We start from the raw sequence: 24,470 nt of genomic DNA, 5'->3' as shown, positions 1-24,470 counted from the left end.
CAAAGTTATTAACTAGTACTTCATATATTGTTTTTCTTTACATTAATATAAATATTTTCTAATCATACTGTACAGTACTTTCTGAAGGCAATTAGGAGTTGTTACTAACATCTACATTTAAGATTCTGGATACAATACAACTGCCATGGAGTCTGACTAAGTAATGTTTTCAAAAGAGTCCTAAAGAGACAGAACACTGGCCTTAAAGAGTTAAGTAAGGAGCAGGAAAAGGAAGTGTAACAGGTGTGCATAATCTGAACACATGCTATATTACATCATTTTTCATGTGTCCTGAATTCTACGCCCATTTAAACGTTCAGTGTTAACTGTGTGTCCTGTTCAGCCTGTACAACTTCATCCAGAGTCAAAGTTTATACGGCTAAAAAAGCCTAAGAGAGGATCTTTCTTAGGGATTACATAATTTATTATAAAAACTACTGTCATAAGTGAAAAAGTTAGCTTCAAGAATTACCTTACTACCTAAAAACTACTTTGAAAAACTATGCAGACTAAATGATGTCTAAAAGGCTAGATAGTTTCCAAGATTTTTTGTATCCTAATGAAGTTTCAGGTCCAAACTCACAAGCAGATGACAAAACACTTACATTTCAAAATAACCAGTGAAGGACAATGTGATATGGAAGTCACTGAAAATAAATTCTTGGAAAAAATAAAATGGGCATGTGAAAAGTTCATAGATTAATAGATACTAAGGTCAGAAGGGACCATTATGATCATCTAGTCCGACCTCCTCCACAAAGCAGGCCACAGAATCTCACCCACCCACTCCTGTGAAAAACCTCTCACCTATGTCTGAGCTATTGAAGTCCTCAAATCCTGGTTCAAAGACTTCAAGGAGCAGAGAATCCTCCAGCAAGTGACCCATGCCCCATGCTACAGAGGAAGTCAAAAAACCTCCAGGAAAGCAATCTGCCTTGGAGGAAAATTCCTTCCTGACCCCAAATATGGCCATCAGTTTCAACTGTGGGACTAACTGAAATTCAAGCACTGAAGAATTTCTCAGAACAATTCTATAATATTTGTAGTAAGTTACTGAAAGCATCTTGTATCAATTTTCTGATTTGTCTACTAGTGTATACAGGTGATAGTTTTAGAGACTCTCCTTGCTGTATCTGGTAGTTACAGGGATAACACTACTTATAGTTACCTGAATACCTAACTGCTGAATCATGTAATTATATGATTGAGTTTAGTTAATCAGGCAGAGACTCACAAGTTTAGTATGATTATGTTCAAATAGTCAACAGTGTATACATTCTTGCATATGTTCTTTTCCTATCATGCCAAACCTGAGGACTTTCTACTCTAAGTCACAAGCAAACATGTTATGGTTCTCTGTTGTATTTAGAATTCATCTCAAATGAGGTAATTTGAATCAATAAAGGCAATTTCAAAAAAAACCACTAGGCATAAGACTATCAGTATGCTTTACACAATCATGTGATTTCTTTGACTGAAGTTAATCTAAGACATTGAGGAAACTGAATAAAAAAGAAAATCTAAATTAAATTACATTGCAAGAACAAACAAGATTAGCAAATGTTCTCAAAACTCTGAACTTACTAGCACGTCTTTCTCCTTTAGTTTTTCTTTGGACCCACATAAGACAGCCTTACCAGATATTCTATAAAATGGAAACTCAAGTCCTATAATAAGAAATTTAGAGGTGCTCTTTGTTTTAGACATATCAAGCTTACCCTCTCCACCACATATCAATTTTGGTCTGTGATCAGAGAAGTTCACTCCATATTAGAATTATTCCTCAAACAGATTATAAATAAGCGTGACAGAATTTATTTTTTTAAAGATAATTTCAATGCATATCAATGTTTATTCTTAACCTTATTTTTATTTATTTAACTTTTTACAGTTGGGAAAAATTATGGGGGGAGATCAGACAACGATTTAATGAAAGTAGACACATTCAAAAAATTAGAGCTTTATAACTGTTAAAATGCGAACTGTCATAATCACATGCCAAAATATACAAAGTAAATATCCTTAAATTCTAATAAGTTCTCAAGCAGCATCTTTCTACCTTGTCTATTTATAAATTTTGATTATCAATGGAAATATTTTTGTTGGCTAGTGTGTGTACACCAAAATCAAATACCACCAATAATTACTGATAAAAATCTAATCCTTCCAAGCCTATTATAAAGCATCATTAAGGTAGTTGTAATTCTAGCATCTCCAATACTATGAAACATGGTGAAAATACCTGAGGTTTCTTTTCAAAATCTTCTTTCGGCTCTTCTATTAAAGATGTTTTTAATCTAAAAACAAGATCACCCAAATTAGAGCTGTTGCAACAGAACTTAGAAAATATCTTATCAGCACAAGCCCAGTTGGTATATCATACTTACAAAGAATCTTCCTGGCTCTGAGAATATTGAGAAAACAAGGCAGTGTCTTGGGATGCATCCAGATTATTGTACATAGCAGGAATATCAATTCTGGAATCAAAAATATCATTTCAGTTAGGTGTAGCTTTCTCTTAGAACTTCTAGTGAGAAACAACATGTAATTTTAACACACAGTTCCAACGCTGAAAATGCTCATCAAGGAAACCCTACAAAGACTGAACTGCCAAGTCCTCACAAGATTATTTACACTTCTAAATTATTCTGTGATGTGAAATGAGAGACCTCTTGCAGTGAAAGTGTGTTTCAGCAATCAGTGCTTGCTACGAAGGAACTGCTGTTTACATATGGGTATAAAGTTTTTTTTGATCTTTTGATAACCTGTCTTTGGATCATACTGCCAGCTAAAGACTTTCCTTATTTCAATTACTGAAAAATGCCATATTACTAGTGTTAGCCTAAAAGCGAACATGAATCATTGGGTGAAGTTCTACAGCATGTGTCATGCAGGTGAAACTAGACAATTATGGTTAGTTCTGGACCTAAAACACTATCAGTGAATGGTCCTGTCCCTTTAAGATACTGTTTCTCCCAAACAACTCTGATGTCTTTAGCCAAAAGATCTTTTTATGTTAGCTTCAAGCTCTGGAGCTCGCATGTAATAGCACAAGATGCATAATTAATATCCTATTCAAGATTGAGATGGAGTACAGTAAACAAATTAAATTTAAAGTTTGTCCTGATCATTTCATAATACAACCACTCTTGTCAGTGCTACGGATTACAAACCTCTTTGTCCTAAGAACTTCTTTTTGGTGTTCTGTCAATAGTCTTGCTTTTGTTTCCAAAGGAATAACCACAAAATCAACAGATTTCTCCTCTTCCAGAAGTATCTCGCTTGGTTTTGTCTTTGAAGATGAAAATTCTAGTTTCAGCTATGGAAACGAAAAAATTGGTTTAAAAACAAGATAAAGGAAATACTATTAATGATACTTCTGTACCCCAGGTACACCATCCCCAAACAGAATACTAACCTATAGTAACTCTGGTTCTTAGAGATGTTGCATTCAGTACTGATCCTTCTGTAGTCACATGTGCACCTCACGCATGAGAGATGAGTTGTTTTTTTTTGTAAATAGCTGTGTTGGGGACATGTATGTACCCTATGCCTCTTCATGCTACCATATGAGGGTACAAAAAAATGGAGTGGCCATGACCCTCTTCCAAGTCCCTTACAATTAAAAGCCCATATTAGCTAACTACTCTAAAAGGAAAGGATGGAGACTAGGTCATGGGATCTACATGCATGGCATCCTGAAGCAGCACAGTTACTGTAAGGTAACTCATGGCGATCGGGGGAAGACCCGGATGACTGGAAAAAGGCTAATGTAGTGCCCATCTTTAAAAAAGGGAAGGAGGAGGATCCTGGGAACTACAGGCCAGTCAGCCTCACCTCAGTCCCTGGAAAAATCACGGAGCAGGTCCTCAAGGAATCAATTCTGAAGCACTCAGAGGAGAGGAAAGTGATCAAGAACAGTCAGCATGGATTCACCAAGGGTAACTCATGCCTGACTAATCTAATTGCCTTCTATGACGAGAAAACAGGCTCTGTGGATGAGGGGAAAGCAGTGGACGTGTTGTTCCTTGACTTTAGCAAAGCTCTTGACATGGTCTCCCACAGTATTCTTGCGAGCAAGTTAAAGAAGTATGGGCTGGATGAATGGACTATAAGGTGGACAGAAAGTTGGCTAGATTGTCGGGCTCAACGGGTAGTGATCAATGGCTCCACGTCTAGTTGGCAGACGGTATCAAGTGGAGTGCCCCAAGGGTCGGTCCTCGGGCTGGTTTCTTTCAATATTTTCATAAATGATCTGGAGGATGGTGTAGATTGCACCCTCAGCAAATTTGCAGATGATACTAAACCGAGAGGAGAGGTAGATACGCTGGAGGGTAGGGACAGGATACAGAGGGCCTTAGACAAATTAGACGATTGGCCCAAAAGAAATCTGATGACGTTCAACAAGGACAAGTGCAGAGAGTCCTGCACTTAGGATGGAAGAATCCCATGCACCGCTACAGACTAGGGACCGAATGGCTCGGCAGCAGTTCGGCAGAAAAGGACCTAAGGGTGACAGTGGACGAGAAGCTGGATATGAGTCAACAGCGTGCCCTTGTTTCCAAGAAGGCCAATGGCATTTTGGGATGTATATGGAGGGGCGTTGCTAGCAGATCGAGGGACGTGATTGTTCCCCTCTATTCGACATTGGTGAAGACTCATCTGGAGTACTGTGTCCAGTTTTGGGCCCCACACTACAACAAGGATGTGGAAAAACTGGAAAACGTCCAGCGGAGGGCAACAAAAGTGATTAGGGGACTGGAACACATGACTTATGAGGAGAGGCTGAGGGAACTGGGATTGTTTAGTCTGCGGAAGAGAAGAACGAGGGGGGATTTGATAGCTGCTTTCAACTACCTGAAAGGGGGTTCCAAAGAGGATGGATCTAGACTGTTCTCAGCGGTAGCAGATGACAGAACAAGGAGTAATGGTCTCAAGTTGCAGTGGGGGAGGTTTAGGTTGGATATTAGGAAAAACTTTTTCACTAGGAGGGTGATGAAACACTGGAATGCGTCACCTAGGGAGGTGGTGGAATCGCCTTCCTTAGATATTTTTAAGGTCAGGCTTGACAAAGCCCTGGCTGGGATGATTTAGTTGGGGACTGGTCCTGCTTTGAGCAGGGGGTTGGACTAGATGACCTCTTGAGGTCCCTTCCAAACTGATATTCTATGATTCTATAAGTAACCATTTTTTTTTTTTTTTTTTGGAGCATGTGTCAGTATGGATTATAGTGCAGATGGCCAGCATGCAATATGCCCTCAGAATGGTGGGAATTAGGAGCTCCAGCTGCATCAGTTGAACAGAGATTTTAATATTGTTCTCTCCAACTTTTCATCTGACCTGTCCGCTATGTGCACGGCATAGTGTTTGACAAAGGTCAGTGGGTTACTCCACGTTGCTAATTTACAGATTTAATATTGGCATATTCCTGAAGCAGGCGGAGGATTCAGTTTGTGATGTGGTGGAGTGAGCCTGGATGTTCAGTGGGAGAGGTACATCAACCAGGTAGTAACACAGTGAAATACATTTTATCATCCATTTTGATACTCTCCGTGAAGGGATGGCCTGACCTTTAGAACATCTGGCTACAGCTATAAACAGATGGGATTTCAGTATGAATGGTTTGTTCCTGTCCATAAAGCAGAGTCCTGGATATGTCTAGGGTGCATGGTTTCTTTTCTTTTACATAGAATGAGGTTTTGAGGCTGATTGACTGGTTTAGAAGAAAATCTGAGACCACTTTATAAATTATCTTCGGGTGAAGCCTCAGAACTGTCTCGTCCCAATCAAATGTCATGAAGTGGGTTTCAGCCATAAATGCTTGAAGCTCACTCACTCCTCCTGGTTGAAGTGATAACCACTAAGAAGATTTACTTCAGAACGAGGTGGTGAAGAGAGCATTCTGAGAAAGGCTCAAAATAGAGGATCCACGAGCCTCAGGAAGATTATATTGAAGTGCCAGGTTGAAGTAGGTTCTCTGACTAGCAGGTAAGAGTATAAAAGCCTCTTGAGAAACTTTGATACTGTGTGTGTCCACTTGAGTATCATGATCCTTTCCATAATGGGTAAACTGGCTGTCTGCTCTGAAAGTATGGGTGAACCAGCTGTTTCTTTTGAGACTGGTATTTGCAGAGTTTCCTGTAGGGGGTTGGTGTACAAATCCTCAGTGACCTCACAGTGGCCCTCGAGTTCTTCAAGGTGTCCTTCATTGTTCTTTTGATGAAGAGCTCTAATCTCTTGAATGGAAGGTGTCTCATGACCCTGAACTTCCCTCAGTATTCTGGATGCTAACTGCCAGGACAGCCACGGCCATGTCGGAGGAGTCCATGACTACCTGCAAGGCTGCTCTGGCAGCTGTTTAGTCTTCCCTTATAATCTCCTCTAATTCCTCCTTAGTGTCCTGTGGCATTTTTGCCAGGAAGGAAGTCACTCTCTCCCATATCAGGAAATTACATCTGATGAACCATGCCTGGTAGCTTGCCACACAGAACTGCAATGAGGCGGATGAGTAGGCTTTGAGCCCAAACAGAGCTATTTTTTTGTGAGTTATCCTCGGGCATGCCTTTGTCAATTTCAACTTGTCCTCTACTTCAACTACCACCAGTGGCCCTGGATCTGCTGGGATTAAAAGGCTTCAAAGTTTTCCGATGGCACCTGAAAGAGCTTCTCCACCTCTTCAGACACAGGTTGGATGGTAGCCAGAGTGCGTCAGAGCACTTTGCTAGCTCCTATGTGCCCTCCTTTATGGGAACAGCAATTTTTCCCAGGGCTGATGGGGTTAAGATGTCTAAATTTGTGTTACTTCTCTTGTATGGCCATTGTTTTGATATCCAGGTCTGTGATATGAGCATCATGAAATGCTTTAAAGTTGACCACTGGGGTAGGGGCTAGTGTGACCACTTCATCAGGTGACTATAACTCCTTCGGTGGAACCTGGGGATGCTGCTGTTTCTTCATTGCTCCTAATTCTTGAGCGCTGACAACTGGCTCCAGTGTTGGTGGCCAAGGTAACGATGCTGCCAAAGAGCCTGATCTCCTCTTCCCGAACCTGTGGCAGGACACCTGAAATGATGATCCTCAGTACGGATAGGATGGGTACTGACATGGTTGCAGCAGGTTGGCCCAGTGCCACTCATGTCTTTTTTGAAGCAGTGCTCAGAGAGAGTACCAGCTCTAGGGTCACTCTCAGAAGGTAACAGAGCATCACTGTTTGTTGCTGAGATGAAGTAGTAATCTGGCAACAAAGATGTACTTTGAATTGCAATGCTGTACTGTAGTGTCATGTCCCCATTCTGGCAGCTGCTGCCACACCAGTACCAACAATGTTCCCTGGAGGGAATCTCAACAGCTCTCTAAGATGTACTTTGGTCCTATAATAGGTGCAGCGGTTGGCACATATGCCTTTGTCAGGACAGATGCTGGCAGTGCCAGCTTACTTAGGGCCACTTCCTTGGAGGAGGACTAGGCCCCTCTTCTTCTTGGAGGTCTGATGTCTCTTTTCTCTATGGAGAAATGTATGTGGCCTCGCCACTGTATTGTGGTGCTGATGCCAATGATGATGATGTCAGTACGAGAGAGGCAAGTGCCAAGTCTGCCAGTACTGGTGTCAAAGCAGCTGCTGGCACCGGTGTTGGGAGTAGCATCGGCTAATACTGAAGGTTTTGGTAATAAGCACCAATGTAACCAGTTTCTATTTCAAAGAGGTTTTCTTCCCTGCCTTCTTTTGCTGCTGGGTCCTCGGATGGCGTGTCTGCTTACAGGAGCACTGACTGAGGATGACCCGTTAGATTTTTTGGAGATCTCCTCCAGGTCTGAAATAATGTGTATGGAGAGAGCGCGAGAGTGTGTGTGGCCTCAGCCACGCTGCCCTCACCTTGCAAATCATCAATGAGAAGGATCTGCACACTGAATACTTAAGTGGAGGTACCTCTCCCCCAGACAGAAACGGCATCCGCTCTGCCCGTTAAACAGGAGAGTAAGTCCACTAAAAATCAGTTAGTGCTTATATCCTGAAGGCTTAGACTCTGCCCCTGGGGCTTGGCATGAGGCACCTCACCCTCAGCCAGCTGCATGGGGGTATCTTTCTGGGGTAGTTTTTTAGGACTGTCCACATTAAAGTATTAATGAAGATAAGGAGGGCAAAGAAGAATTTCTTCACAAAACTAGTCTAAAAGATGAGCCTGAAGGTCAAAGTAGTGGGCTGGACACTTACCAGGTTCCATCCTGCTTCCCAGGCAGTAAGAGGGAACTGGGGAAGGTCCTGGCTGCGCCACCATTCATAACCTCACAGGAGCACAAGGAGGCACAGGGTACATGCATTACCCTGATGGACAGAGCTAGCTAGTCAAAGCAATCCAATCTCAGATGCATGAGGTGCATGTGCACCTACACCAGGATACACACACACATACAGAGAATACTTTGCCATGATACACAGCCAAAAAAACTAATCAGATCTTAATGTTCAGCATCCTGCTGGCTGCTCTCCCTATTCCTTACGGAGCCTCTGTTGATTAAACTTTCACTCCTTAAAAACCTACCTTGCCTTAAGTTTCCATAGCAATAACAAAAAAGAAAACTTCAAAAATACTAGAAAATCTGAATAGGGAAAAAGTAACAGCTAACTGCTATTAGGCTGGCTTGCTTCAGACTGGTGGACTTGAGATACAAAACCAGCATACCCAATAGTCTCTTGTGGAAGAAAGTCAGCATAAAGTAATGTTTAATTTTATTACATCCATCTGTATGCATCTTACCTTTGCTGTTGTTACATGAGCAGTGGTAGTCTTGTCTTTCAGACCATTGGCCTGTGCCAGCAAGGAATCCCTTTTTCCACCTGATTTAACTTCTATTCCACTGATCTTTGCATCCCACTGGGAATTTTCTGTCTGTTTAAAGAGAAATAAAAATGGTGTTTAGTGTAAATAGATAAAGTAGGTAACTTAATGAAACTTTGCATAAGATTCGATTTCACTCATGACTTCAAAAAATATGTTTGCTTACCTTCCCCTGTAGTTTCCGCTAAAATGTAAAGATTTTTGCAAATATGCTGCATAAGAACAGGCCAATAGTTCAGGTAAAACCCTAGTTATTATCTACCAAATGCCATCTCAGCCTAGGCCCTTCAGCCTCTGGTTATTCTAATTCAGGATATGGTTATTACCTCTAACACTAATCAACCTCAAATCATTATAGTAAAATCTTGATTACTGTAACTCCATAGGACATTGTTACTATCTCCAGCACAATTCCAGAATTGTAGAGAGTAAACCACTCATAAGAAGTAACATAATAGATACTTACAGCATCAGAAAATGGACCACTGGATTCTTCCACTAACTCAACACTTTCAAAGCCAGGTAGTAAAAGCAGAATTTTCTTTTTGGCTTGCCTTAATATGGATCTGTTTAAGGAAAAAAAATTAAGATTTATGGAAAAAGTGCATAAGATCATTAAGTTCACTACTACTTATAAGCAGCACACATACACTGAAGCTGAATGAAGCTCATGGATTCTGTACATTTACAGATACTTTTTCTTGAACAAGTATCTTTTAGATTTGAAGCTTTCTACGAGCAAAGAACTCATTTGTGAGGACTTCCAAACTATCCCGATAACTCATGAACATCTTTTCCTTCCCTTCCAGAATTCCTAAAATAAAACTTCACATTTAAATTCTCATTCCATACAATTTCACTTCTATACTAGGGATACTTTCATGGACTTAAACACAATTAGTGGTTTGATTATTTTTTATCACTATGTACTTGACCAAGGTTAAATCCTGAGTTTAGAAACAGTTTTCCCTACTTAACATCTTATTTATAAGAAGTTATGATTTTTCATGTTTATATCCCATCACAAATTAAAAAAGCTTATGTTATCTTGGCTTGATTTATAAATACTCTGATGATGTAGCAAAATCAAACAACAAATATACAAGAGAGCATCTTACTTTAATTCTTCAGGGTACGTTAACACTGTAGCTTTAGCAAATGTTGCATTCCAGAACTGAGCACTTTGGCTGCGTATTTGTTTACTTTTATGCAGAAAGATTATGCACAGCAATGGAGAGAGCTGCTCTAATAGGTCGCTATCATAAAATCCAGTATAGTGGGATTGTAAACATACAATGATCTCTCCCAAAAGCTTTTCTAACTGGAAAAAAAGAGAAATGTGTAAATAATTTTTGAATCAATTACATATTCTAAAAATTTAAATAGTGAAATAAACAAGATTTATATAGTGGCAGTTTATGTGGATATGACAAGAATATGGCATAAGAACAGGTCTGGACTCAGTTCCACAGAAATACTAAACTTCTATATATGAAGGAGCCCATAATATTTAATTCAACACAGATTTGTACTTTACCCTAGCCAGTTTTCAGTTCAAGTTCGTAGTACACCTTTAAGCGAAATGCTTACTAGCTTGCCTTAATACAAATACAATTTTGTTTTTAGAGCACAAAATTCTCAGGATTGAAATGCCATACAGTATTTGTTCTTTCACAGACCTTTTCTGCTAAAATTTACCTTGTTGCTGAGACTACTGTACACTCTAGATACATCAGCAAGCCTATGAAAGAAAGAACACAGAATGGATGAAGTGTTAATGAAATATTTCTCAATCCTTTCTGTTCTCAGCAAAGATTTCCAATAATGTTGATATATGACACTAGAAAAGATGCAATAGTCATCTTCAAGGTCTCACACCAACATATGAAGTTGCATATTATTTTAATAGCTCCATTTAATAATTTACAACCCTTCTTGATTCCCCCATAATGGCCATAAACAAACTTTTTAAGCTAATGAGCATGACAATTAAAAATTAGTTCTAATAATCCCGACAGAGTAGTTTACAGATCCATAACTAATTGTTTTCTAATATAGTAATTTCTGCTACCTTTCTTCTGCTCCTCTTGGTCTGAGCTACACTGACTCTGCAAGCAAACTTCCTTAACTAACTTCAGAGAGATTTTCCATACATAGCTACAGCAGCACCCGGAGAGAATTTAATACGGTATCCAATAGGCTTAACTGTAACCACTTTGCATGGTGAAAATTAAACAGATTAATAGTTTTCACCTCCAAAAATAACCATTTTTAAAGTCAAGTCTTTGGAAAATACAATGGAATGAAGAGCATTGCACAAATATTTCAAAACCTTTATATAAAATTTCCCACAACTTAAACGTTCTAGGCTTTTACTTAAGTTCAAAACATATGCAACTATAAACTTGGTTTCCTTATTCTTGTGACAAAACCCTTCCATTTTCTGCCCACCTATGAAAGGACTGTTCTGAGTACATCTTAATAGTTCTTAACCCATGCAACTGTATACTGAATAAATTAAAAGCAAGACATATTTTTGTTTTTCTTTATACGTTCTACTATACAGTTTTAAAGTGGGTTACTTAAGATATCGTATATTCCTACTGGAATCTGTTTAAGGAAAATGTTTCACCAATATTACCACAGTTTCACCAATATTACCATGTATATTTACCAAGAAGTCATCCCATAATTTCTGAAATACTCACTTTGTTCTTTCATAAAACATTGCAAGTGGTTTTGACAGAGTTGCAAACATAGTTCTGATCATCGAAGGCAAAGAAATGTGGCTGATGATGTTGTGAAGAATAGCAATAACTGAAGCGCCAACCGAGATCAATGTTTCTGACTGGGTATCTTTGGAACTGAGCATATGGAAAGAGTTTATCAACTTCACTAGAAGTTTAAAGAGAGAGGCCAGTTTTCCAAGAGGTTCCTTTTTCTTCTTAGACCAATCCGTAGGTGTCTGTGGGGCTAAGGTAAAAAAATAAATCCGTTAAAGACAGTGACCTTAAACTTTCCCTTCTGCTTTATATAAAATTCAAATCAATATTGTCTGAGATACAATATTAGAATGAAACAGTCCAGGGCAATAATAAATAGCATATTTGGACTCCTAAAATAGCTCATCAGTATAAATACGCAGTTATTCAAATCCACTATAACCAATAAAAATTCTAATTTAGTGCAGTCGCTGTGGATTTGATTCCAATTTTCCATTCACCCACCCTTATGGCCTAGAACTGATGCAGGAGTTTTGATACTGGTTGATCCTACATACTCTTAAATTCTTCGTGTAAAAAACAGAAGGGCCAGATTCGGATAAATTTAGTCATGTGGACTAGTACTCAAAGCTGGATTAAACTGAAAAAGTTTTAATTAAAAGTTTACATCACATTATTTCAAGGGGAAAATCATTTCTCTTCAGCTGTAACTAGTACCTCCGCTCCTTGAGCAGTCCTCCCAGATAGTTGCAAGTAAGATACTACTCAATGTGTGCAAGGGTGGCAGATGCTACAGCAAAAAATTAACTCAATTTCCATTTGAAATTCCATCTTTAAAATGTTCTAGTGTTTACTTTACTTTTAATGGCTATGAACAGGACAGGGGAACAGGACAACCAGTAACACTGTGTGCCCAACACCTTCTGTATTTATATATCAATAGCTCAAATGAAATGTGGAAAACTATTTCACTAACATCGGACTTTCGGTGAGTGATATGGGACACAAAGCTAATAAAATGAAGCAACTCCCATTTCAAGTGCAGCACTGATAAGTGTTATGAAAACTAACCATACGTGCAGTAACTTATGTTTTAAAGTTAATTGCTTAATGTATAAATTCTTCAAGGCACATTATAAGTTAAACTAAAACTGGAAATTATTATAATCAAGTGTTGCTTTTTTAGGCTACGTTTCAACAAAGCAGTATGTGAAACGCAGGAGTTTCTGGACTGCTACTAAAAGAAAATGCCTTCATAGACTTAAGACTTTAAAAAATGAAACTATCATTGAACCCATAACTAAATTTTCCAAATTTAAAGAAAGTTTATGTTTTCAATAATCCACCGAACATGAAAAAATTTGCTATTGTCATAATATACCAACCTATATCCTGATTTTCACATGTGCTGAGCCCCAAGGAGCTTTTACGAAGCTTACAGTGGAGCTGCTAAACACTCAATACTTCTGAAAAATCAGACTTAAGTGCCTAAGTATGAATTTAGGAGCTTAATTTTTGTTTCCTGTTTTTGAAAATCTTGGACTCCGCTCTTAAGAAAAAATACCTCAGAGGTGGACTGTTAAGAATATACAATACCTAATTTATCACTTGCAATAATTCTAGTTTTCAATCATTTACTCTTTGAAATCACAGAACAAATCCAATTATTGGAAATTTTTCTTACATCTATTTTTTGGCTGATATTTAGTACCATATGGTGTAAAGTTGATGCAGTCAACCATAACTGATACAATATGGGTGAGACCATCCACCATTGACAGGTTCTAAGGGGGGAGAAAAGCAAAAATCATTAGCAAAGCCAAAGTCATGGGGGTAGAGAAAAATGTGAAACAGTGTTTAAAAGAAACCTAGTAGTGATTGTGGGTAACAATCTGGATATGTGTTCACAACTATAATACATGGCAAGGAGACAAATGCAATTTTAAGCTGCAAGGAGGAAATCATCAGGGCCAGGTTACCAGCTAGTCTAAGTCAGCATCGCTCCACTGAATTCAAAGCAGCAGATTTACACAAGTTGAAAATCCTATCAAGTCTTTTTATATTCTTTTCTCTATTTGTCTAGCTTTATCACATGTACTACTGCATTCAACTCTGACACCACATTACCACAAATACCTGCAAATGGAAGGAGTTTAGAGAGGAACATCAAAAGTGATTATAAGTCTAGAGGTTTCAGAGTAGTAGCCGTGTTAGTCTGTATCAGCAAAAAGAAAAGGAGTACTTGTGGCACCTTAGAGACTAACAAATTTGAGCACAAGCTTTTGTGAGCTACAGCTGACTTCATTGGATGCATGCAGTGGAAAATACAGTGGGGAGATTTTGTACACACAGAGAACATGAAACAATGGGTGTTGACAAGAACATCTGAGGAACAGTTGGGGTGGGGGCAATAAACATGGGGAAATAGTTTTCCTTTGTGTAATGACACATCTACTCCCAGTCTTTATTCAAGCCTAAGTTAATGGTGTCCAGTTTTCAAATTAATTCCAATTCAGCAGTCTCTCGCTGGATTCTGTTTTTGAAGTTTTTTTGGTTGAAGAATTGCCACTTTTAGGTCTGTAATCGAGTGACCAGAGAGACTGAAGTGTTCTCCAACTGGTTTTTGAAGGTTATAATTTTTGACATCTGATTTGTGTCCATTTATTCTTTTACGTAGACACTGTCCAGTCTGGCCAATGTACATGGCAGAGGGGCACTGCTGGCACATGATGGCATATATCACATTGGTAGATGTGCAGGTGAATGAGGCTCTGATAGCGTGGCTGATGTGATTAGGCCCTATGATGGTGTCCAGGGGACACAAATCAGATGTCAAGAATTATAACATTCAAAAACCAGTTGGAGAACACTTCACTCTCTCTGGTCACTCGATTACAGACCTAAAAGTGGCAATTCTTCAACCAAAAAAACTTCAAAAACAGACTCCAACGAGAGACTGCTGAATTGGAATTAATTTGCAAACGGGATACAATTAACTTAGGCTTGAATAAAGACTGGGAGTGGATGGGTCATTACACAAAATAAAACTATTTCCCCATGTTTATCCTCCCCCCCCGCACTGTTCCTCACACGTTCTTGTCAACTGCTGGAAATGGCCCGCCTTGATCATCACTACAAAAGGTTTTTTTTCTCTCCTGCTGGTAACAGCTCACCTTACCTGATCACTCTCATTACAGTGTGTATGGTTACAGTGTGTATGGTAACACCCACTGTTTCATGTTCTCTGTGTATAAAAAAATCTCCCCACTGTATTTTCCACTGCATGCATCCAATGAAGTGAGCTGTAGCTCACGAAAGCTTATGCTCAAATAAATGTTAGTCTCTAAGGTGCCACAAGTATTCATTTTCTTTTTATAAGTCTAGAGGTATTGACCCCTAATGAAATGTTTATATTACAATGTATGGCTAGCTGAAGGACATATTACATATTACAATATTACAATGTATGGCTAGCTGAAGGACTGTCACACTAAGAGCAAACATTTTTGGTTAAAGTATTGTAAACACAGCAATAAAATCTTCATAACAAGGAACGCCATAAAGTAAATTCAATGGTCATATGATTAATCAATTGTTAATAGAAACACTAAGTTTAAACGAGAGCATTTCCCTCAACCATCCTATGTGCACAAAAAGAACAATATTTTGTTTAAATAGTTGTGCCAAAACTGTCCAACTTTCATAGAATTTATACTTTGAAGTACTTCAATTTAAAATAAGTCTGAGTGCAACAGCTATTACTGAAAATATAAGAGTCAGGCGCAAAGTTTCCTATATTAGAATTAACAGATGTGGTAGTATCAAGAGGGAGTTTAACAAGTGACAAACTTGTAGCATTGCAATTGTGTTGCTCAATTTCTAAGGCTTGACCTTTGTTGTATGTGTTCTTAAAGGAACTAAGTGTGGTTAACAAAATACAGTTAAATTTACAAAGTCTAAAATTTTATGACAACTTAGTATATATTTACATGTACACACATTGCCAGCCCCCTATTTTGCCTGTCTGATCTGTTCTTATAAATAGGAGAACCAGCTGAAACACAGTAGGAAGAGCCAGCATGATTGCAAACAAAAGCAAATGCTATAAGACTTATTTGTTGGTTGGGCTACCCACCTGAGAAACTGGTAACTGATTAATCTTCTTAACCTTATTTTACAAGTTGACAAATTATTAGTTGGATAGTTCAGGTTTAAGGTTGTCAACCTCAGTGTGAGTTGCCATTTAAATATGTGGAGTGTCAGTCGCAGTGGATTTAGTAGAGTGTTACTATACTTCAGTACTTAAAGCCCAAATCCAAAAATGTCCTTGAGTTGCAGTTTTACATATAGAGCATAATCACACAATATTTGTATAGCTAATAATTAGTGTCCAGGTTTAGTCAACCGAAATTGCCTCAAAATCTCCTGTGCAGCTTTCAGTTTGCATAAAGTTCTATGCATCTGTTCAGTGGGATGGGAGGCCTAAGGATGAATCAGACATTACTTTACTAATTTAGGGCTTGCTCACGTTTCAAAAAGGACTAGATCAAAGTGTATACATGGACCACTAATACGCATCAGCAGGTTCCACATGGACAGTTAGTCTGTGGCAGGCTAGTGCAAGTTAGATTCACACCCCAGCTTGCTACAAATTAAATGTTCATGTAGACAAGCTCTGAGGACTTCCCATATTGATTATAAAATTCTATTTCTGTTCAGATGGACCAGCCCTCATTTTATAATTTCAAGTTTACTGAATTGTGTATTTAACCACCATATTAGGCAGCAGAGCTTTCACTTCATGACAAAGCCATCTCCTATTAGACAATGTAAATTCCATTCATGATCTGTAAATGGGTTAAAACAAAATGCTTGTTAACTGTATAACTAATGTTGCTGGGTTATATTAAAAACTAGAAATTTGCTAAAGACTTGATATTTTGATAAATGCTTTATAAAATTTTTTTATAACCTATTCATGTGTACATTACTTCAAACTGTCTCTGAATCAACTCCTAATTTCTGTAGGAAAAGGATTATGTATTTTTCACTTGATTTGTGTAAATAATTCTGACAGTAGTGTACTATTTGTTGTAGTTTATCATCAGATCTACACTGCTTAAGAAGCTGCTAACCTAGGCTGAAGGGCATGGTACCACATTTACAGTACCATTAGAACTAGCACACATATGCCTATCTTTGCTACAACCACACCTGCAGTGTAGACCTAAGTTCCCTCTAAGCTGCAGGGCTGCATAGCTGCCTATTAAGCCCTGAGCAGGGTCAAGGCTGCAGAGGGGAGAGAGGTGCCTCTCCCCACCGGCCAAAGCACGGACCTGCCCCAGACTTGCCACAGCAGGGGGAAAGGAGCCCCTCCCTTGGTACAGCCCAGCCAGCGTTACTGTGGCCGGGGAGACGTGTCTCTCTACCCGCCCTGCGCTGCTGTGGTGAGAGAAGGCTGGGGGGAGTCCTTTCTCCCCACCGCAACCCCATGGCAGCCTGGACCCCAAACCCCTCATCCCTGGGACCACCCCAGAGCCTGCACACTCTCCCCCTACACAACAACCCTCTGCCCCAGCCCTGAGCCACCTTCTACACTGCAAACCCAGCCCCACCCCAGAACCCTCCTCCCCCACACCCCAACCCTCTACCCCAGCCCTGAGCCCCCTCTCACACTCTGAACCCTCATCCCCATCTCCACCATATTAATTTTGTTATGTGCACCCCACATCACCTCCATTTTGGTGCACATAATTCATTCCGCACATGGATGTAAAAAATTAGAGGCAACACTGGTGTAAACATACCTTTATAATCCAACTCCTGATGTTTAGCTTTGACTAGGCTTATAACAAAGATTGATGGTTAAATTTAAATTTAACTGAGTAAACGCAAAACAAAAGTTAAAGTGGGACTGCTTTTCCATGTGCAGACTGCACCAGCAGGAGTTTTGTATAATTTAATATTGTGGTTTATACTTACTACTAGGGCTTCATCTTCTAGTCCAGATATTTTGGCACAAAGTTCTTCGCAGCACAAATTTTCTTCTGCCGTTGCCACTAAAGCAGCACAGCGGGCAAATGTTTTATACAGCTCTGACCAGGTGCGCAACAAGGACTTCATAGTGGGCTTTAACAACCAAAACACAAGTTGAACATTTAAAATTCAAAACAGTATTTGCACAATTTTTCCTTCTTTCTATATGTCAGAAGTCAAGGTGGGCAAGCTATTTGACTTTCTTCTTGAGATGTGGTGAGATATCCACCAAGTCTAATATTGATTTTGTCTTTTTATATTCCTTTCTCTATTTGTCAATAGAACTATACCAAGTAACTGAAGCCTCACCTACATTCTTCTAATAGGAAAAGCCTTTTCACATTTCAATTAACTGCACTGCTTTAAGATCTAAATATAGATATGAAATCCTGTGGTTACAAGTTTTGCTCTTTTTTCCCCATCAAAAGACTATAAAATGCCAAGACATTAACCTTAGAAGTACAGAACACAAGTTTATTTTTAAGAACATAACATAAAAATGCCCATACTAAGTCAGACCAATGGACGACGTAGCCCAGTATCCTGCCTTCTGACAGTGGCCAGTGCCAGATGCTTTGAACGGAATAAACACAGCAGGGCAATTATCAAGTGATCCATCCCACCATACAGTCCCAGCTTCTGGCAGTCAGAGGGTTAGAGATACCCAGGGCATGGGGTTGCATCATTGACCATCCTGGCTAATAGCCACTGATGGATCTATCCTCCATGAACTTAATTCTTTTCTGAACCCAGTTATAGTTCTGGCCTTCATAATATCCCCTGGCAACAAGTTCCACAGGCTGATTGTGTCATGTGAAGTACTTGCTTATGTTTGTTTTAAACCTGCTGCCTATTAATTTCATTGGGTAATCCCTGGTTCGTGTGTTACATGAAAGGGTAAATTACACTTAACTCATTTTCTCCATACCACTCATGAGTCTATTGACCTCTATCATATGTCCCCTTAGCTCTTTTTAAACTGTATATGCAGCATGGTGCTCATTTCAAAGACTTCCAGGTAAGCAGAAAAACTGAAAAATTAATAACTTACACTAGTTTAAAAGTTTCTAAGAGACAAAGAGAAAGATTTAAGAATAGCCAGGTGTGAGCTGATATGGAGCCAGCTTACATCTTATACATAAGATTCAGTACTGTATACCCAAAGGAAGATTATCTTACCAATGTTTAATGTTTACTAGAAACACTGCATTTTTACAGAATCTAAGATTTGTTTTCATTTCTTACCTGTGGAAATTCTTGAATAGGGAAAATGTGGCTCATGGGTAACAGCAGTGCACTGTAAACAGCACTAAAGTTGTGTTCCAATGCATCTCCCTGATTTACTTCACTAGTCTAAATAAACCAAAAACAATAACTTATTAGATAAGTAACGTACAAGGAGCAAAGGACACCCGGATTAAATTTGGTTTCTAGTTTTTAAATAAAGTTTTTACAAATTAAGACTAAAGTAATTCCATTTTTTAAATGTGAATTAAATCTTTAGTTACTAGCCCACAGTGTTTGCTAGAGAATCTAAAAATAGGCTATCAATTAGTTAAACAAAAAAGCAACAATGACGGCTCAATTTTCAATGTTGAGAGAAAAATGCAAGAGAGTAAACAGAATCTATAAAACAGGATTCCAGGAATCATTTTGAAGCAATAGAAACTGGTACAAGCATGGCTGAGAGCTATTTTTGTTTACAGTATCACCAGGTTGAATCATAACTGGGATTGGCTGTCTGTTACCATCCAATTTTTAAATTTGCAGCCTTTTGATTTTAAAAAAAAACTTTACACATTACACTCATGTGACAGCACAGGCTTTTAGCTACTAGTGAAAATCAACATTTGTGAAAAAATGAATTCTAAAATTTAATTCAACTTTAATAACTAGAGATTTTATTGGTAATTTAGGTGACTTTTTAAATACTTTAAAAACTATTCATAGTTTTAAGGCCAGGGGACCATTATGATGATCTAGTAGTACTTCCTGCATAACACAGGCCAGAGAATTTCAGCCAGTAATTCCTGCATCAAGCCTGTGACTTCTGGTTAAGATAGAGTATATATTTTAGAAAGTCATTCAGTTTTCATTTAAATTCTTCACATGATAGATTCTCCATCTCATAAGAACGGCCATACTGGATCAGACCAATGGTCCATCTAGCCCAGTATCCTCTTCCGACAGTGGCCAATGCCAGGTGCTTTAGAGGGAATGAACAGAACAGGTAATAATCAAGTGATCCATCCCCCGTTGCCCATTCCCAGCTTCTGCCAAACAGAGGCCAGACACACTATCCCTGCCCATCCTGGCTAAGCCATTTCATTCCTGGGTAAGCTGTTTCAATGATTAATTACCCTGTCTAGTATGACTATATTTAGCTTCAGATGCCGGCAGTTGAACCTTGTTATATCCTTGTCCAGTAAAAGTTTCTCTTTATGTAGGTACTTATAAACTGATCAAGTCACCTTTTTACCTTCTTTTGACTAAAAGTAAGTAGACAGTGTCTCGCTGTAAGGCTTGTTTTCAGGATCTCAAATCATTGTATCTTTTTTCACTTTGTCAGCACCCTTTTTGAAATGTGGAAACTAGGAATGTATACTACATTTCAGTAACAGTCTCACTAATGTCAACTAGAGGAAATAGCATGTCTCCACTTCTCATAACATTCTCCCCCCCCCCCCGCCCCGCCGCTCTCCTGCTGGTAATAGCTCATCTTAAGTGATCACTCTCCTTACAGTGTGTATGATAACACCCATTTTTTCATGTTCTGTGTGTATACAAATCTCCTCACTGTATTTTCCACTGAATGCATCCGATGAAGTGAGCTGTAGCTCACGAAAGCTTATGCTCAAATAAATTGGTTAGTCTTTAAGGTGCCACAAGTATTCCTTTTCTTTTTGCGAATACAGACTAACACGGCTGCTACTCTGAAAATTCCCCCCACTAATACCTACAAGTATACACCAGCTGTCTTAGCCACACCCTCGCATTGAGCGATCATTTTCAATGGGTTAGACACAAAGACCACCCCAAATTCTTTTCAGTCACTGTTATGTAGGATGTAGACCCCCATCACATAAGTATGACCTACGTTCTTAGTGCCCAGACGTATGACCCTGCATTTGGCTGGATTCAAATGTGTGCTACTCAAAGGAGCCCAGTTTACCAAGCAATACAGATTTTGTAGAACTGGCCTGTCATTTACTACCCTTCCAATTTGCATTATCTACAAACTACCAGCAATGATTTTTATTAACTTAATTGGTCCCTTTAATTTCAAAGAGGAGGAAATACTACAACACAAATCAATTATGAAAAGTTATTTATTATTCCATCTACTTGATGTGCAATTATACTCTAAATAGTGACTCAATTATGACATTGTATTTCATTGATCCTACATAAAAATATTCAGTTTACAAAAGGTTGGTTTATATAACAAAGCATCAACCTGGACTCTCTTCTTCTCAATCATCACTAGCCATAAAAATTCTGCAGGGCAAGTTATGTTCTTCATCACACCTGTGCAACTCCACTGAAGCTAATAAAAGCACTTATGAATTATTCACATTTGATATCTGCTGATATTTCATATTTCTCAATGTCATATTGACATCACTTTTCAGAATTGAGCCATACTTTAAAATCTACTTTTGGACAGCCTTCCAGTATTGATCAACTACAAACTACTATTAGTCTCTCTTGTAAAAAGATGAAGTAATACTGCATTGTCTCTGTCTAACTAAGGGAATAAACTCTTTGGGCAGGTGACTGATAACTATTTTTTTGTTTTTTTAAGAGTCAGGAATTTACCAAAATGTCAAAATATGCTATTTCTTGCATTTATGTTATCATATTCTCATTGCTGAGAAGGCAATCACACACTAAAATGCTTATGAATATTTGGTATAATACTATACCTGGTTAATCCATTCAGTCAATGGGTTAACTACAATACTCCACATTCTCCAGAGATGTTCCTTATTTTCCACCTGTTTTGCACACTGATTAATAATGCAGAACACGGACTCACTGAAAGCCAGAGGAGATGTGGGGCCAGACAAAACACAACCCACAAGGACTTCCAAGTTTAGGAAGAACCTAAAAACAAAAGTTTAAAAGTTAGATAGGCAATTATGGGGGGGAAGTATTATTTAAAATTCACAGGAAAAGCCTCTAAAATCAGCATACTGAGGTACAGAAGAACAGGACAAGTTTGGTAACAAAACAAACGAACATTCTCAAATAGTTCCAGAATAGGATCACCTACCTCTCATCTGTTACACACCATTCCAACAGATTATCACGGAAAGGTAGCTGAATTAAGAACAAAGCTGGTGTTCCCTTGCAAGAAAAAAAATATTTAATCAGCCTTTTGAACTATATTTTCATTAATGAAGTGTTTATTTCACAGTCAGAATAGCGTACAGGGTGGGGGGTTTTTCAGTTAATGATCCAGAAATGAAAAATATAGGAGCCATATAAATTTAACTCCACGGGCCAGAGTCAACTAAATTTATTCAGAGTCAACTAAAATTCTGAACTTGAATTCTGTACAAAAAAAGTGGTCACTTAATTATAACATCTAGAAACTAAAGCATGAGAAATCTGAATCAAATTATTCAAACACCCTTACCTCATGCAGAAAGCCACCATAAACTGCCAGACTCCTATACGGCAGATTTTGCATTTGCCAAATTATTACCAAAAACATATTCAGAGTAGTCACAAGCTAAGTTTGATTATTTTGTCTCTTGAACATTTTTCGTGACATACCACACATGTAGTCAATCAATTGGCTAGACTATTAATCAACATACTGCTCCATCAATAACATGTAACAAAAGGTTACATAACAGACCTTGTGGTCTTCTTGGGTACTGTCTACGACCCTTGCAATAAATAGTGTGCTCAACAATACAGGGAGGTCACTTTCACAAATATGTCTCTTCAGAGTATTTTTCAGACATGAGGAATTGCTAACCCTGTTTCAACTCATTTTAATCTCATTTATTGATGCAGATAAACTGTCTGTGACAAGTGAATGCTAAACTTGTTCCAGACATTCTAAAATAAAAATACCAGTGAGAATGTATAATTTCACCAAGATATGGCTCTTTTGGTTTACATAGTGTACCGTGAATATGCACTGTACTCCAACTCCTTTCTCTTAAGTATAAATACGAACAAAATTTTAAAAATATAACTTAGGTTTTACTTACATTTAAAAGATCCATGTCAGCAACCTGATATGCTGGTGATCCCAATACTTTTGAAGGTAATTCTTTAATTGTAATTTCTATAAGGGACTGAGGGAGGGAAGCAAACAAGAAAACAGGCAACTATTAAAAAAACAGAATCCTTCAGAACAGAGTATGTATAAATATCTAATCCTATGCAAGAGCCAAATACTAGCAAGTAAATGAGAATCCAGATGTTAACTGGTTTGAAGTTTTCTGTAGTGGCATAAAGAAAGCAGCCTTACAAACAATTGCTCTCTGAAGTAATGATAACTTAGGAAGAAAAGGGATACAAAGATGCACCACAACTAAAGGTGGGTGAGTGGTGGTGGTGTGTGTGGGGGAGAGGGGGCAGGGGGAAAGGAAAGAGAGAAAGGAAGGTCAGAAACTGCTGCAAAAGGTGCATTGCAGCAATGACTCACCCCCCCACCCAGGAATGCGTATAAAGGAACGAAACCTGGGTGGGGCAAGTCTCTAGGTCCACGCAGAGAGGAACTCAACACCTTCCCTCCTTCCCCTAGTGGAGGCAAATGGCAGGCCGGGTTAGGACCTGTTGCGGGCATTACGCTAGTCATCCCTTTTGAAGGGGGGATGGAAAGGAATTTTTCCTGCATCACCAGAATTGGCTTCGGTGGAATGTGTCTTTTTCGCCTTCCTCAGAGCAGGTGTGAGGCTGGACCTTTTCTGGTGAACAGAAAAGGTGGTAGGCCATGTCGCAACTTATTTTGTAATAATGGGCAGATGTTCAGTGCAGGTACACCATAGGGAGGGCAGCCAGTGACCAGATAAATGGCCTGATAAAGGATTTAAAAGGAGGTCCTGTATAAAGGAACAGAACGGGGGAGGGGGGTTCAGGGACTCCTATGATTGGTACGGCAGGGAGCAAACCCCCTCTGTTCTCATAGCCCTTTTTAACCCTCTTACGAGGCTGGTGGATGGCAAGGTCCAAGCCATGGGTTGGCTGGGGGACCTGGATGGAAACAAAGGGGGGCTGGTGAAAGCCCTGGAAAACTGAGTTGAATAAGCATGGATTAAACAGTGGGGGGACTGGTGAAAGCCCCAGAGAATTGATTTAAATAAGCATGGATTTGCCTGCACTGTACACTTTATCTGCCCGGTAGTCCCAGACATCTATATAATAAAGTTGCAGCCTGATTAAAACCCATAACAAGTCTCCTGTCCTTCTTGCAGTATACCCAGACAATGACTCACACCATGGGACTCATGCTGACATTTGATACATACTCCTTAAGGGTTCCTACAAAAGAAATCTATGTAGTTTGCCATGAGAACTTAGTAATTTTTATAAAAATTTTAAAAATTGTCAGCTCTTTAGAGCAAGAAGTTTTGGTGTAGCCATTGCAGGAAACTGATATCAAAATACAGAAGGTTTCAATTATATGATATCTACTTAACAGCACATAAGAAATTATCAGTTTAATAAAAACAAACAAACATAAAACCTTACCAATGTTTTCTGAACAGGAAGTGTGCTTGAGGTAACTATGTTTTTTAAGGCCTGTAATAATAGTGTTAACATTTCTGAACCTTGCCTCTCTTTCTTATTGCCTAAAAAAGATAAAAGTAAAAAGCATGTTCAAGCCAGAGATAAAGCTACAGAAGTCTGC

The 24,470-nt window shown here is 38.8% G+C and overlaps 1 protein-coding gene across 1 annotated transcript in view; it reads right to left on the bottom strand.

The window, feature by feature from the left end:
* Window positions 1-24,470, bottom strand: part of RIF1 (replication timing regulatory factor 1) — a 57,934-nt gene that overhangs the window by 9,949 nt on the left and 23,515 nt on the right. Inside the window, exons 14-28 of the mRNA XM_074967329.1 lie at window positions 24,311-24,411; window positions 22,825-22,911; window positions 21,873-21,946; window positions 21,523-21,703; window positions 18,842-18,949; window positions 17,543-17,689; window positions 13,245-13,344; window positions 11,546-11,810; window positions 10,536-10,578; window positions 9,956-10,158; window positions 9,304-9,403; window positions 8,757-8,888; window positions 3,174-3,319; window positions 2,388-2,477; window positions 2,243-2,297 (exon numbers count right to left, since the gene is read on the bottom strand). Of these exons, the coding sequence (XP_074823430.1) occupies window positions 2,243-2,297; window positions 2,388-2,477; window positions 3,174-3,319; window positions 8,757-8,888; window positions 9,304-9,403; window positions 9,956-10,158; window positions 10,536-10,578; window positions 11,546-11,810; window positions 13,245-13,344; window positions 17,543-17,689; window positions 18,842-18,949; window positions 21,523-21,703; window positions 21,873-21,946; window positions 22,825-22,911; window positions 24,311-24,411 (1,832 nt within the window). The remainder of the gene's footprint in view (window positions 1-2,242; window positions 2,298-2,387; window positions 2,478-3,173; window positions 3,320-8,756; window positions 8,889-9,303; window positions 9,404-9,955; window positions 10,159-10,535; window positions 10,579-11,545; window positions 11,811-13,244; window positions 13,345-17,542; window positions 17,690-18,841; window positions 18,950-21,522; window positions 21,704-21,872; window positions 21,947-22,824; window positions 22,912-24,310; window positions 24,412-24,470) is intronic.

Source organism: Natator depressus, chromosome 11 (assembly GCF_965152275.1).
Source record: "Natator depressus isolate rNatDep1 chromosome 11, rNatDep2.hap1, whole genome shotgun sequence".
NCBI lineage: Eukaryota > Metazoa > Chordata > Testudines > Cheloniidae > Natator > Natator depressus.
The sequence above is the reverse complement of the archived record's forward strand: the minus strand, read 5'-3'. Positions and strand labels throughout refer to the sequence as shown.